The sequence below is a fragment of the Bufo bufo genome, chromosome 3, assembly GCF_905171765.1.
Source record: "Bufo bufo chromosome 3, aBufBuf1.1, whole genome shotgun sequence".
NCBI lineage: Eukaryota > Metazoa > Chordata > Amphibia > Anura > Bufonidae > Bufo > Bufo bufo.
The window spans coordinates 168,904,949-168,921,454 of NC_053391.1; the positions used below are offsets into that span (position 1 = coordinate 168,904,949).

At 43.0% G+C, this 16,506-nt stretch overlaps 1 protein-coding gene across 2 annotated transcripts in view; it reads left to right on the top strand.

Moving 5' to 3' along the window:
- Positions 1-16,506, top strand: part of STS (steroid sulfatase) — a 359,318-nt gene that overhangs the window by 196,637 nt on the left and 146,175 nt on the right. For both annotated transcript variants that reach the window (XM_040423755.1, XM_040423756.1), the window contains exon 8: positions 16,282-16,441. In XM_040423755.1, coding sequence (XP_040279689.1) covers positions 16,282-16,441 — 160 coding nt within the window. The remainder of the gene's footprint in view (positions 1-16,281; positions 16,442-16,506) is intronic.

Consider the following 16,506-nt stretch of genomic DNA (forward strand, 5'->3'; position numbering starts at 1 on the left):
TGATTTCTAGTTTTCCCAATAAAAGTGATTAACATTTAAAAATCATTTTTTGCCTACTTTTACAAAACTGATCAAAGTGTGCAACCTCTAAATATTATCCAATCTTCTTGAAATTTGGCATATATATCTTTTTAAATCAGCCGGGACGTAAGCAAAATCTGCAAAAATTTTACATTTTTATTTTTTTACGTTACAATATGAAACACCCTAGAGTACATATATTAGCGTTGAGCCATTCTGTACCCTTTTTCCAGACATAATTATTTTTAGATTGGATAATTCTTTCCTCCCTAAAGTTGTATCCAATTTTCACAGACAAGAGGAAATTATTGTTCCATCATTTTGTGCAGATCCGAAAACTGAAGGGGAGGAAAGATTTCACAAACTACTGTAGAACAGGATGGCCCTACCCATGTCTATCTAGAAGCCACAAAGCCTTTTAGAAAGTCTAATTACTGGTTTGTACAATTCCTAGGGGTGTGCAAAGGTCACAAGGCCACAGAGTTCCTTGTCCAGATGGCTATATCTGATTCTTATGGTGCCTTAGGAGTACCGCCACCAAAGTTTAACAGCCCACTCTACGAGATCAGTCTCAACATCCTGGGCTGAGAAAGCGAACGCATCATTGGAGCAAATCTGTATGGCAGCAACATGGTCAAGCCCTCATATGTTTACAGAACATTACAGAGTGGATACTAGGGCAAGTCTGGAGCTTTCCTTTGGAAAGGTGTTGCAGGCCATAGTCCCTCCCTAAATAAAAGAAATCTGTTATCTCATGCTATGCCATGAAAGGGAAAAAACATATTTCACTTACTGGTAATTTCCTTTTCATGAATCCTCCATGATGGCAATGTGCCCCCCCACCCCAATTATTTTTTTTAAAAATAAATATCATTTATATTAGTTACATAGACATTATATAACGTTGATAGGTGAAGGTACGTGTGCATGAAGAGAGGGGGGAAAAAAAGGGATAAAGACTCTCTAGGCTGTCGGTTCAGAAAGACACTAAGGAGGAGCCGGAGGAGGGTCAAATTTATTCTTCCTACCTGGTTGGAGGCGGGTCATCTTTCATGGTACGCCGTCATGTAGGATTCATAAAAGGAAATTATCGGTAATGTATTTTGTTGTTTTTGTTTTTCACAGTTCTCTGCTGGGACTTTAGGTAGGTTCCTATCCTGTCTTTGAGAAAAGTATTAAGAAGAAAGCGGGGTCCCTCCTTGGGTTATTTCTTAGTTTAGTCCTGCATGGGTGCTGTCATAGGCAAGGGGAAAATGACAATTGCACTTACTGGCAGTGATGGCCAGTTCGCAGTGTTCGCCCGCGAACACATGCGGGCTGCCATCTTAACTCACAAGTCCCGCGAGGCACAGGTAAGCCCTTGCCTGTGCCGCGAGCCGGTCTGAAACAAATGCTGTCACCAGGAGCAGGCAGTTCCGAGAACAGCTGCCGGGGGCCTTCATTGGGCTGTTCTCGGAACTGCCTGCTCCCGGTGACCGCATTTGTTTAAGAACGGCTCGTGACACAGGTAAGGGCAGCAATATATGTAACTTGTGAGTTAAGATGGCAGCCCACATGTGTTCGCTGTCGAACACTGCGAACTGGCCATCACTGCTTACCGGTAATTGCTTTTCTTGAAGCCCATTAAAGTACCTCAAATTTTTTCCCACCCGTATTTTTCTTTAGACTTTATTCCGTCTGAGTCAGGAAGTTAGATAACTTTGTCGGTAATATGGAGTATTAAAGTCTAGTGTTGATCAAGCAACGTTGTGCTCAGGGGCTCGGGCCGAACCCATCGGGATGTTCGGGTGCTCGACTGAGCACCCGAGTATAATGGAAGTCAATTGGAGAAATGGAAACTGGAAAATGTTAGAAATTGATGGAAACTCCACTGAAATGGTTCGGAAACAGCATGGGGAGGATGTCTGGATGCATCTTGGACTCCCAGGTCGCTGCTGGGAATGATTTTGTCCGATTTAGTACGCCACTTTTACAGACTGACAATGAGCACAAAAAATAAGATGAAATGACTTTTAGAGGAAAAATTGTTAGGAAACATACTTTTCTGTATATTTGTATAAAAAGTGCAAGTTCAGGCAAAAATGTTTATTTTCGAAACTGGGGCCAAGATAAAGAGGGACGGCCGGTGGTATCCATATTGTGCCGCTAGAGGTGAAATTCATGGACCGGTGCAAGACGAACCACAGTGAAGGCATTTGCCAAGAACATTTTCATTAATCAACCATGAAAGTCTGAGGTTCAAAGACAATCCGACAGGCGATCCGGTGGCGTTATTCCCATGACCCGCCAAGCAGCTTCCAGGAAACCGAAGTCTTTGGGTTTCGGGGGGAGTATGGTTAAAAAGCTGAAACTTAAACTGATTGACGGAAGGGCACCACCAGGAGTGAAACCTTTGTCTTAATTTGACTCAACATGGCAAACCTAACCTGGCCCGGACACGGAAAGGATTGACAGATTGATAGCTCGCTCTTGATTCTGTGGGTGGTGGTGCATGGCGATTTGTCTGGTTAATTCCGATAACAAACGAGACTCCTCCTGCTAATTAGTTACGTGACCCCCGGCGTTGAGGCTTGTGTTGACCAGACTCTTATGGGAGAGTGCCTGCTGCTTAGCTGACCATCGAAAAAATTGGTTGAGGGCCTGTAGGTGAGCTGACCATCGCAAACCTTATGGGCGAGGGCCTGCTGCCGCTTTGACTCTAGATAACTTTTGCCTGATCGCATGTCCCCATGATGTTAAAGATCCATTTGGATGTCTGCCCTATCAACTTTCGATGTTCTTTTATGCGCCTAACATGCTGACCACGGGTAACGGGGAATCTGTGTTCGATTCCGGAGAGGGAGCCTGAGAAATGGCTAGCACATCCAAGGAAGGCAAGCTGGGGGCGCGTAAATTATCCACTCGTGACTGTCAGACAAGGACACTATATCTATAGAAAAAGAAAAATTTTCTGAGACCTAAAATTTTATAAGTGCACATGTTACACAGCAGATGTGGCCCTGGTAAGGTCACTGTCAGAAGCGGACACAGTCTATGGAAAAAGTGCACTGGATGTCAGATATTTTAACCCCTTAAGCCCTATTTCACCTTATGGACCATTTTTTGTAAATCTGACCAGTGTCACTTTAAGTGCTGATAACTTTAAAACGCTTCGACTTATCCAGGCCATTCTGAGTTTTTTTTTTTCATCACATTTTGCTTCATGACACTGGTAAAATGAAGTAAAAAAAAATTTTACCAAAAATTAGTAAATTGCAAATTTCCAAGTTTCAATTTCTCTACTTCTATAATACATAGTAATACGTCCAAAAATAGTTATTACTTTACATTCCCCATATGTCTACTTCATGTTTGGATCATTTTGGGAATGATATTTTATTTTTTGGGGATGTTACAAGGCTTAGAAGTTTAGAAGCAAATATTTAAAAACCCAATTTTTAGGGACCAGTTCAGGTCTGAAGTCACTTTGCGAGGCTTACATAATAGAAAGCACCCAAAAATGACCCCATTCTATAAACATCCCCCCTCAAGGTATTCAAAACTGATTTTACAAACGTTGTTAACCCTTTAGGTGTTCCACAAGAGTTATTGGCAAATGGAGATGAAATTTCAGAATTAAAATTTTTGGGCAAATTTTACATTTTAATCAATTTTTCCCAGTAACAAAGCAAGGGTTAACAGCCAAACAAAACAATTATTTATGGACCTGATTCTGTAGTTTACTGAAACACCCCATATGTGGTCGTAAACTGCTGTACGGGCACACGGCAGGGCGCAGAAGGAAAGGAATGCCATACGGTTTTTGGAAGGCAGATTTTGCTGGACTGTTTTTTTTGACACTATGTCCCATTAAACTCCAAAAAAGTGACCCCATTTTAGAAACTACAGGATAGGGTGGCAGTATTGTTGGTACTAGTTTATGGTACATATTTTTGGTTGCTCTATTTTACGCTTTTTGTGAGGAAAGGTATCAAGAAATAGCTGTTTTGGCACTTTATTTTTTTATTTTTTTTATTTACAACATTCATCTGACAGGTTAGATCATGTGATATTTATATAGACCAGGTTGTCTTGGATGCGGTGATACCTAATATGTATACTTCTTTTTTAGTTTTACACAATTTCTTTTTTGAAACAAAAAATCATGTTTTAGTGTTTCCATAATTGGAGAGCCATATTTTTTTTTCCAGTTTTTGTGCGTTTACCTTTTGGTAGGGTATGATTTTTACGGGATGTTTTATTGGCACTATTTTGGGGTGCGTGTGACTTTTTGATCGCTTGCTGTTCCACTTTTTGTGATTTAAGGTGACATTGTTTATTTAGCACAGTTTTTATTTTTTACTGTGTTCATCTGAGGGGTTAGGTCATGTGATATGTTTAGAGTTAGTCGATACGGAAGCGGCAATACCTAATATGTATACTTCCCCCCCCACCCCCCTATTTATTACCAATTTTTTTTTACTTTATTTGGGGAAAATGACGTTTTTGTTTATTTTTACTTGAAACTTTTTTTTCACTTAATTTTTTGTCCCACTTTGGGACTTGAACTTTTGGGGGTCTAATCCTTTACAATGCATTCCAATACTTCTGTATTGGAATGCATTGGCTGTATGAGTAATACTGTGTGTATTACTCATACAGCTTCTGTCCTGTGAGATCCAGGGGGCTGGATCTCAGGCTCGTCACTGGAAGGCAGCGCGATGCCTTCCTTAGGCATCGCGCTGCCTTCCATGCTATTGGGTACCCCCCCTACAGCCGAATGGGGACCCGATGGCACTGCCACACGCCGCCGCAAACCGCAGGTCACGGGACCCCCCCGGCGTTGACAGGATGCCCGCTGAATGATTTCAGCGGACATCCTTTCCTATTAACCCCCACCGCGCCGCAATTTAGTTTTAAAGTTATGACGTACTGGTACATCATGGGTCCTTAAGGACTCTGGAAACATGCCGTATCGGTACGTCCTAAGTCCCTAAGGTGTTAAAGATGCGCACAATTTACACAGGAAATGTGGCGCGGATAATTTAACTGTCCGTAGTGGCCTATTACATGGTATTGCTGCTGTTACACAATAGTCCTTAAAGGGTTTCTGTCACCCCATTAAACCGTGTTTTTTTTCTTTATTTTTTTTTCTTTACTAATAATCCCTATAGTGCGATCTCATGATACATAAGCAAATTAATCATTTTGGTTCAGTAGAATTTGCTAAAAATCGATTTTTAAAATATGCTAATTACCTTGCTACCAGCAAGTAGGGCGGCTACTTGCTGGTAGCAGCCGCATCCTTCGATCGTAATAACGCCCCCTCGGCATGCTGATTGACAGGGCCAGGGAAGGGAATCGTTCTCTGCTGGCGCTGTTAGAATTTTGAAATCTCGCGCCTGCGCCGTGCCTGGCTTCAATCGGCGCAGGCGCACTGAGAGGCGGCCGCTCGCTCGACCGCTCCATCCTCAATGCGCCTGCGTCGTTAGTGGTATAGTGTTAATAATTGTACTTTTAATAACAATTATTTATTGTTTTTTATGACCATTTCGTTGGTGGTTTTTGTGGCAGCATCCTTATTACATACATACTTACCTGATTCAAGCATCCAGCGACATCATCCAGACTCTCCGCCTCCTTCCAGCGATGCCGGCGTCTTCTCTTCCGGGTGTATGCCATGACGTCATCGACGCAGGCGCATTGAGGATGGAGCGGTCGAGCGAGCGGCCGCCTCTCAGTGCGCCTGCGCCGATTGAAGCCAGGTACGGCGCAGGCGCGAGATTTCAAATTCTAACAGCGCCAGCAGAGAACGATTCCCTTCCCTGGCCCTGTCAATCAGCATGCCGAGGGGGCGTCATTACCATCGGAGGATGCGGCTGCTACCAGCAAGTACCCGCCCTACTTGCTGGTAGCAAGGTAATTAGCATATTTTAAAAATCGATTTTTAGCAAATTCTACTGAACCAAAATGATTAATTTGCTTATGTATCATGAGATCGCACTATAGGGATTATTAGTAAAGAAAAAAAAACTGTTTAATGGGGTGACAGAAACCCTTTAAACGGACTTTGGGGTCTCTGAAAGTTTTTTTTTTTTTTTTTTTTTTTGTATAAAAATCTTCCCATTACACTCCCTACACTGTCTGTCCCTTCTTATGCACAACTCTCCCTAACACTGAGCAATTTAGCGCATGTTGCGCTACTAACATATATTGCTGCCGTCGCACACACTAGTCCTTACAAGGACTTTTGGGTCTCTGAAACGTTTTTGTACAGAAACAATCAATTACACTCCCTACACTGTCTGTCCCTTCCTTTGCTCAGCTCTCCGACTTTGAATGAGCCGAACACGCATCATCGGGTGCTATATAGCACCCGATGACTCGTTCCGGCCAGCCAATCACTGTAATGCCAGTACCCAACATGACTACTGGCATTAGTGAGGGCAATACTTGCCTGCACGTTTATTGGCTGCTTAGCAGCTGTGAAACGTGCAGGAAGGAGACTTGAGCATTGCGCTCGAACATGCGGTAATCGGCCGAGTACCGCCATGTGCTGAGCATAGCAATGCTCAAGCCGAACCGGTATTCGGCCGAGCATGTTCACTCAACACTATAAACTTCCCTTTTTGTGTGTATAATCTATCCAGAGAATATACAAAAAGGAAAGTTAATAGTGTTGAGCGAGTATGCACGGCCAAATACTAGTTCGGCTTGAGCATCGCTATGCTCGGCACATGCCGGTACTATATTATATCCAGAGAATAGACCAAATCGGTTAAAGAAAACAAGGATAAAAATAAAAGGCACCCCAGCCAAAAAAATAATTAAAAAAATTATATATATATATATTTACAGTACAGACCAAAAGTTTGGACACACCTCATTCAAAGAGTTTTCTTTATTTTCAAGACTATGAAAATTGTAGATTCATACTGAAGGCATCAAAACTATGAATTAACACATGTGGAATTATATACATAACAAACAAGTGTGAAACAACTAAAAATGTCATATTCTAGGTTCTTCAAAGTGGCCACCTTTTGCTTTGATTACTGCTTTGCACACTCTTGGCATTTTCTTGATGAGCTTCAAGAGGTAGTCCCCTGAAATGGTTTTCACTTCCCAGGTGTGCCCTGTCAGGTTTAATAAGTGGGATTTCTTGCCTTATAACTGGGGTTGGGACCATCAGTGGCGTTGAGGAGAAGTCAGGTGGATACATAGCTGATAGTCCTACTGAATAGACTGTTAGAATTTGTATTATGGCAAGAACAAAGCAGCGAAGTAAAGAAAAACGAATGGCCATTTACTTTAAGAAATGAAGGTCAGTCAGCCGAAAAATTGGGAGAACTTTGAAAGTAAGGGCTATTTGACCATGAAGGAGAGTGATGGGGTGCTGCGCCAGATGACCTGGCCTCCACAGACACCGGATCTGAACCCAATCGAGATGGTTTGGGGTGAGCTGGACCGCAGAGTGAAGGCAAAAGGGCCAACAAGTGCTAAGCATCTCTGGGAACTCCTTCAAGACTGTTGGAAGACCATTTCAGGGGGCTACCTCTTGAAGCTCATCAAGAGAATGCCAAGAGTGTGCAAAGCAGTAATCAAAGCAAAAGGTGGCTACTTTGAAGAACCTAGAATATGACATTTTCCAGGACGTCCTCCATGACAGCACTACATGGAGGTTGTCTCCCCCGCCCACTATTGGGACAGGAAACAGAGGTTAAAAGCTCCCCCCCACCCACTATCACCAGTGTTTTTTTTTCCTGTCCCAATAATGGACAGGGCAGAGAGGGGTCTCTCTTGTAGACCTGTAGAAATTTTTTTCTTTTTCCTATTTCGTCGGGCTAAAACCCCTAAGCTGGGGTCCCTTAGCCTCCCAGCCCTCTCCAGTACCTGTGGATCATACGGCTCTCGGCTGGAAGCGTGTATACCAGGGGCTGGGAAATGGTAGCCGCATCCCCGCTGGGGCTCTGGGCTGCAGGACGCTCCTCCAGGAGGGATCGTGCGGGAGCATCTTTTTCTCACTTCCAGCTTCGGCGCTGAGCCAGAAGTGACGCCTAAGCGCCGGCTGAGTGCGCATGTGCGTGACCTCCGACGCCGGATCCAGTATGGCGGCGCCCTGCTATCGGTCCCCAAGCGGCGAGGGACGCTAGAGGCCTAGTGGTCGGCCTCGCGTCCATCTAGGGTCTATGGGAGGAGCATCCATGTCAGGAGGGGTAAGTGCCAGTGGCATTTAAAGTCTGGTTGGGCTAGGTGTCAGTCCCTCAGTCATGGATTCGTCTGGTATGAGAGAGCAGTCCCCAGACCCTCCTGCCCAGGGACATGTGAGTAACCCAGCACTACATGGTGGGAATAGTGATAGGCTCAGAAGGTTTATGGCCTGTTTTCTATAATCATGTTTCCTAGGGAGAGAAAGATCCTACCCTAAAGGTGGACATTAAAAAGAAGCCTAAAAGATGCGCTATTTGCAGCAAAAGGCTTCAGGAGTCATATACAAAGAAGCTTTGTGCCGATTGTATTAACAAGATGATGAAAGAGGAACAGTCGTCCCTTTTAACAGACCTTAGAGCCATCATTAAAGAAGAGGTTAAAGCGTCAGTTTCCTCCTTAATAACGTCTAAGGTGGCTGAACAGACCACCGGGATTAAAAGACCTAGGGAAAACTTGGAGTCAGACCCAGAAGTCATAGAGGTGGAATATTCAGGAGAGGAGGAAGAAGAGGAGTCTTTACCTTCCTCATCCCATGAGGAGAAACGCAAGTACTGTTTCTCAGCTGAGGATATGGATTCCCTCCTAACTGCAGTTAGACTATGGATATCTCAGACGAACCAACTAAGAGGTCTATTCAGGAGGAGATGTTTGCTGGCCTAATTACAAAACAGAGGAAAGTGTTCCCCTTAAATTCTAGCCTAAAACAGATGATCCTGGATGAGTTGGAGGATGTAGAGAAAAGGCTGTTTATTCCCAGGGAATTTAAAAGTCGTTTATCCTTTGACAAAGGACACTAAAACTTGGGAAGAAATCCCCAAGATCGACGCCCCGGTCGCCAGGGTAGCTAGAAAAACAGTGATCCCATTCGAGGACTCCTCCCAGCTGAAGGACCACATGGACCGCAAGGCCGATGGTCTCCTGAGGAAATCTTGGGAGGCTTCTGCGGCCTTAATTTCTACTAACGTTGCAGCTACTTCAGTGGCTAGGTCCCTATTATTGTGGTTCTCAGCTGGAGAATCATTTGTCAATGGGAACTCCCAGGGAGGACATTTTGGAGACTATCCCGCTCCTAAAGATGGCGACAGCCTTTACAGCGGACGCCTCAGCAGAGTCAGTCAGGTTCGCAGCTAAAGGCGGGGCCCTTCTGAACACCGCAAGAAGGGCTTTGTGGCTGAAGAACTGGTCTGGTGATCTCACCTCAAAAAATAAGTTATGTGCAATCCCTTTTTCAGGATCATACGTGTTTGGCCCTAGTCTGGACAAAATTCTTGAGAAGGCCTCAGATAAAAAGATAGGGTTTCCTGAAACAAACTAGGAAGACACACATTTTTTTCGGAAAAAATTCCAGCCAAAAAACCAAACGTATAAGGATAAGGGGAAGTCGGGGAGATGGTCCTATCCTAAAGGGGGTAATCGCAGAGGATTTCTGCTTAACCCCAACACTTCCCAAGACAAACAATGACGCTAGACCAGTCGGGGGGAGATTAAGATCCTTTCTCCCAGTATAGAGCAAAATAACTCAGAACCCTTGGGTGCTCCAAATTATTCAAGAAGGATACAAGATAGAATTTATATCTGTTCCGCAACACAAATTTGTGCTGACAGGGTATGGAGGAGGTACACCACAGGAAAATCTTTTAAGAGACGTCGCAAAATTAAAGAATCTAGGCGCAGTGACTCGCGTCCCTGCGGGTCAGGAAGGCAGGGGCTTCTATTCAAGGTTATTCCTGGTCAAAAAGCCAGATGGTTCATTCAGAACTATAATCAACCTAAAACCCCTAAACGTCTTCATAAAGTACCGTTGTTTCAAGATGGAATCGATAGATCGACAACACCCCTCATTTCTCAGGGAGCGGTAATGTGCACCTTGGACTTAAAAGATGCTTATTACCATGTACCAATACATCCGGACCACCAAAATTCCTAAGATTCGCGGTAAGGGAAGCAGGGAAAGTAAACCATTATCAGTTTCAGTGCCTGCCCTTTGGGATATCAACAGCCCCCCGGGTGTTTACAAAATTGATAATAGAGATAGTGGCCTTCCTCAGACTGAAGGGAATAAAGATTGTACCTTATCTAGACTATCTTCTCCTAACCGCAGACTCTGCACCAGTTCTAGCGACACAAACACAGACGACAATATCCCTCTTACAGGATCTCTGCTGGATCATAAATTGGGAAAAATCGGACCTAGTACCAGAGACCAGAAAGATCTTCCTGGGAACACTGCTAGATTCGAACCTACAGAGGTCTTTCCTTCCACCTCAAAAAAAAGCAGAACCTTGTCAAGAAATTGAAAGCGTTTCAAGGGAAATCAGTGTGCACCATCAAATGCCATGAGCATTCTGGGCCTGATGACATCTTGCATATTCACGGTACCGTGGAGTCAACATCACACGAGAGTCCTACAGAAGATGATTCTATCGGTCTGGGACGGAGACCACCGATCCATAGACCGGAAAATCCTTATAAAGGAGAATGCTCGGAGATCCCTGGATTGGTGGCAGACATCAAGCAACCTATCAAAAGGCGTCTCCTGGAATCTAAATCCGTACGTCGTAGTAACTACAGATGCCAGCCAACAAGGTTGGGGTGCAAAGGTTGGAATCTACTATTTCCAAGGAACCTGGAGCCAGACCATAAACAGGTCTTCAAACTTCAGAGAACTTCAGGCCGTTTGGGAGACTCTCAGAGTCAGGATCTTCTGAGCGGACAGAACATACGAATCCTGTCGGACAACATTACAGCGGTCTCTTTCCTCAAACATCAGGGAGGAACAAGATACCCTCTCCTCCAGAATCTAACTAACAAACAAAATTTTTTCCTGGGCAGAGGAGAATGTGCTGTCAATCTCAGCAGTACACCTACAGGGTTCAAGAAACCAGTCGTCGGATTTCCTCAGCAGACGCTTTATAGATCCTAACGAGTGGACTCTGAACAGACAGGTGTTTCTAGAGTTGACAGCTTCATGGGGATACCCGGACATCGACCTCTTTTGCTTCAAGGGAGAATGCTCAAACAACCTCCTTCTCCCGGAATCCTGCCGATCACCCCAAAGCAGTAGACTCTTTATCCCAGTCCTGGAACATGAAGCTGGCGTATGCGTTTCCTCCTTTCCCTCTGATTTCAGTAGCCCTAAAGAAGATCAGCAGGGAATCGTCCAAAGTGATCTTCATAGCTCCCTTTTGGCCGAAACAAGCCTGGTTCCCGGTCCTGTCCTCTGAGTCGAGAAGAACCGATTCCCCTCCCTCTCAGGCCAGACTTGTTGCATCAGGGTCCAATCTGGAATCCGGAAATAAACAGCGTGGCTTCTGAAAGGGACTTGTTAAAATTACAGGGGTTCTCAGACGAAGTAATAGCCACTATTCAGAGAGGCCATAAACAGGTGACATCGGCGATTTTATAATAAAGTCTGGAAAAAATTCTGCTCATGGATGGCGCTGAGAGGGAAGAATCCTCTACTCCCGAGTCTGGGAGATATTCTTGATTTCCTCCAGGAAGGATTCAACATGGGTCTTAGGCCCAGTACCCTTAAGGTTCAAACTGCAGCCTTAAGTTTGTTTCTAAATTACTCCGTCAGAAAATCAATGGGTAAGCAGGTTCTTAAAGGCAACCACGCGGATTAGACCAACACTAATGTCCCCGGTCCCTCCCTGGGATCTGTCGCTAGTTCTTAATGCCTTAACAAAACCATCTTTTGAACCCCTACACGAGAGTAGCCTAAGAAACCTAACCTTAAAGATGATGTTTTTAGTAGCTATCACATCAGCCCGTAGGCTAGGAGAGATCCAGGCCCTAACTATCCGTGAGCCGTACCTTACAATCTGTGAAGATAGTCATATTAAGGCTAGACCCGTCCTTTATACCTAAGGTAGCTTCTTCCTTTCATCGTAACCAGGAAATAGTACTACCAACTTTCTACACAGACCCAAAGACCGAAAGGGAGGAGTTCCATCTTCTAGACATCAGACGTTCTCTCCTTTCCTACCTAGACGTTACCAGTACCTTTTAGATTGGACTCAAATCTGTTTATTCAATTTTCAGGCCGCAATAAAGGCAAGAAAGCTTCTAAAGCAACATTAGCAAGATGGATTAAAATAGTCATTAAAGAGGCCTATCGGAGCCAGGAGCTTCCCTGTCCCCAAGAGATTAGGGCTCATTCAACGAGAGCAGTCTCGGCTTCATGGGCCGAACATGCGAATGCTTCTATCGACCAGATTCCTGGAGGGAAACGCCAAATGGAAAAGGATTTAGGAAAACTAGAAGAATGGTCAGAACTCTGGAAACTGAAATTTAATGTGGATAAGTGCAAGATAATGCACCTGGGGCGTAAAAACCCAAGGGCAGAATATAGAATATTTGACACAGTCCTGACCTCAGTATCTGAGGAAAGGGATTTAGGAGTAATTATTTCAGAAGACTTAAAGGTGGGAAGACAATGTAATAGAGCAGCACGAAATGCCAGCAGAATGCTTGGATGTATAGGGAGAGGTATAAGCAGTAGAAAGAGTGAAGTGCTTGTGCGCTGTACAGAACACTGGTGAGACCTCACTTGGAGTATTGTGCGCAGTACTGGAGGCCATATCTCCAGAAGGATATAGATACTTTAGAGAGAGTTCAGAGAAGAGCTACTAAACTAGTACATGGATTGCAGGATAAAACTTACCAGGAAAGGTTAAAGGACCTTAATATGTATAGCTTGGAAGAAAGAAGAGACAGAGGGGATATGATAGAAACTTTTAAATACATAAAGGGAATCAACTCGGTAAAGGAAGAGAGCATATTTAAAAGAAGAAAAACTACCACAAGAGGACAGTTTTAAATTAGAGGGGCAAAGGTTTTAAAAGTAATATAAGGAAGTATTACTTTACTGAGAGAGTAGTGGATGCATGGAATAGCCTTCCTGCAGAAGTGGTAGCTGCAAATACAGTGAAGGGGTTTAAGCATGCATGGGATAGGCATAAGGCCATCCTTCATATAAGATAGGGCCGGGGGCTATCCATAGTATTCAGTATATTGGGCAGACTAGATGGGCCAAATGGTTCTTATCTGCCGACACATTCTATGTTTCTATATGTAGGGCAGCCACCTGGGCAAGTTCCCAAACCTTTTGTAAGCATTACAGATTAAATGTGTCAGGGAATATTGATCAGTCTTTTGGACGTAAAGTTCTTCAGGCTGCGGTCCCTCCCTAGTTATTGGATTAATTTGGTATTCCTACTCCATGTAGTGCTGTCATGGAGGACGTCCTGGAAAGTAAGAATTTGTCTTACCGGTAATGATGTTTCCAGGAGTCCGACATGACAGCACTGGTAGTTCCCTCCCTAATGGTTAGAGTAATCTTCCTTTTTCTTTTTTTTTTTTTTTTTTTTTGTACTAGGATACCTATTATTGTGTGATAATCTATAAAACACTGGTGATGGTGGGTGGGGGGGGGGGGGAGCTTTTAACCTCTGTTTCCTGTCCCAATAGTGGGCGGGGGAGACAACCTCCATGTAGTGCTGTCATGTCGGACTCCTGGAAACATCATTACCGGTAAGACTAATTCTTACTTTCAGTTGTTTCACACTTGTTTATGTACATAATTCCACATGTGTTAATTCATAGTTTTGATGCCTTCATAGTCATGAAAATAAAGAAAACTCTTTGAATGAGAAGGTGTGTCCAAACTTTTGGTCTGTACTGTATGTGATGCTGATGGGAAGATGTTCATGAAGCTGCATTTTTCAGCTAATTTTACCTTTCTGATGTCTGTATTCAGCCCTTAGCAACCATATTTCTCTGTGCCTCTATTCAGCAACTTCCTAAGATGGCCTCTGCTGCCCTTCCGGTGATTGTCTTTGCCCTTCCTTGAGGCCATCCTGTATTTCCCTCGCTTCCCATAAGCCCTTGCTCTTCTCACATGAACTAGCAGGACTAATCAGAACGCAGATAACTTCACACAGTACGCAAAGCAGTGTGTATCCTCACATACAGCTAACCAGAGACACTATATATATATATATATATATATATATATATATATATATATATATATATATATTTATTTATTTTGGCTGGGGTGCCTTTTTATTTTTATCCTTTGTTTTTTTTTTTTTTTTAACTGACTTGGTCTATTCTCTGGACTTCCCTTTAAAATTACTGAGGTGAAGGGAGTGTTAAGCTTTTTATCCTGGATGGGAGGTCCTTCTCGCATGGGTGCTATCATGGGGTTTAAGAAAAGCAATTACCAGTAAGTGCAATTGCCATTTTTCTTTGTCCTACTTGCTGAGATGGCCGCGCATGCTCACTTGTATCCTTCAACTGCCTCCTGAACGGTTATGGAGAGGACCTTTTTGTTGCAGCCATGCCTCCTTAGCTACAGTAGAAGGGGTACTCCCTTTCAGCTGCCAGCTTGATATAAATCTAGCAGAGCAAATTGAACAAATAATCTGGAGATCTCTGGATCCACGTGAGGTACAGGACTGGTTCTAGCTTTATCAAAAAAATATGTAATACAGATGTAACATCGCTTGCGCTCCCAAAAATCGCATATCGTTACTAACGAAACGCGATTTCTAGTCCTTCACTATAGCAATACTCAATAAGGCCAGTAGATGGCAGTGTTGAGCTAAAGTACGAAATGAATCAGTAGTATTTGAATCTCGAATCCAAAGAGAGCACCAGTGTAAATCTAAGTGGGGCGGATCTGCACTAGTGTTGAGTTCGAATATTAGTGTTCTAAGTTAGAATATTCACGAATATTCGAAAAAAAAGAATTTATAGTACTATAGCTAATATATTCGCATTGTATAATGTTCGTCTTTTTCGCACCATCGGATCTGAGTAAAATACTGAAAACTCATATCCGATGGTATATTCTAACCACCCGGCATTCCCATGGTGAATTGTCGAGGCGTAGTGTGTCGACGGCAAATAACTAAAGACATACGGTTGTGTGAATGAGCCCTTAATGTAGTGTGACCTACGCAGGATCAGTACACCCTGTGTCGGTAGGTGATATAAGGGATAATGTAATGTATTGTTGAGTGCAAATATTCAAATAGTATATCTACTTTTAACTGTCACACAAACAGTGCTGTTCATATTGGGAAAAAATAAAAATTTGTATAGATATAGCTAATAATCGCGCACACATGACTTCTAACAAAAACCGTTGTACTCTCACGAACTTACATAATCATGTGATCGGGTACTCCTGATTTTCAAATGAGAAAACGCAAATTCAATCTCAACATTGGATTTGGACTAAGAAAGACTATGACTATTATTCTAAAAAACAAATACATAGTACGATATCTAATATATCCGTATTTAGAATGTTCGTCTTAGTTATTTGCCGTCGACACACTACGCCCCGACAAGCGTCCTGGCCGTCACCATAGGAATGCCGGGTGGTTAGAATATACCATCTGATATGAGTTTTCAGTATTTTACTCAGATCCGATGGTGCTAAAAAGACGAATATTATACAACACGAATATAGTCACTATAGTACTATAAATTTGTTCTAACTTAGAATTTTCATGAATAGTGTAAAAAACGCTTAACATCGCTAGCGCTGCCACTGGAATCGCGTGAGCGCATAGTGATATCGAATCTAAATCGTAAACCCCAAGCGTCTAAATTAACCATTGAGAAAATTCAGGGTGCAATGTTGGTTTATGAACACCAGATGGTGTTATAATTTTACATAAAGAGTAAAATTATAAATCTGTAACGATTCTCATTACTGATTTATAATTTCCTCTTTATGTTGGATAGTTTATGTAATTGCCTATTTAACGCATATGCGCGTGAATTGCGTCTCATAAGGGCTGTATACTAATGCTAACTGCAGTTCCATGCGCCATCTGGTGTTCACAACCAACATTGCACCTTGAATTTTCTCAATGGTCTATTTAGACGCTTCGGGTTTACGATTTAAATTCGATATCGTTATGCACTCACGCGATTCCAGTGGGAGCGCTAGCGATGCATCTATATCTGATTTTCATTTGCATTAATTATGGGATGGGGTTAATGCAATGTCTGCTTAATTTCATATAGATTTATTTTTATTTATTAAAGGAGGAAAAGCAACTAATTGGGAAGGAGGAATACGTGTCCCTGGACTTCTTTATTGGCCTGAAGTTATAAAACCTGAGACAGTAATTGATGAACCAACAAGTAACATGGACATATTCCCTACAGTTGTGCAGCTCATTGGTGCACCTCTTCCACAGGACAGGTAATTATTGCCAGTGATGAAATACTTATATGCAAGTCATATTCTGAGTGCATGTCACGATTACT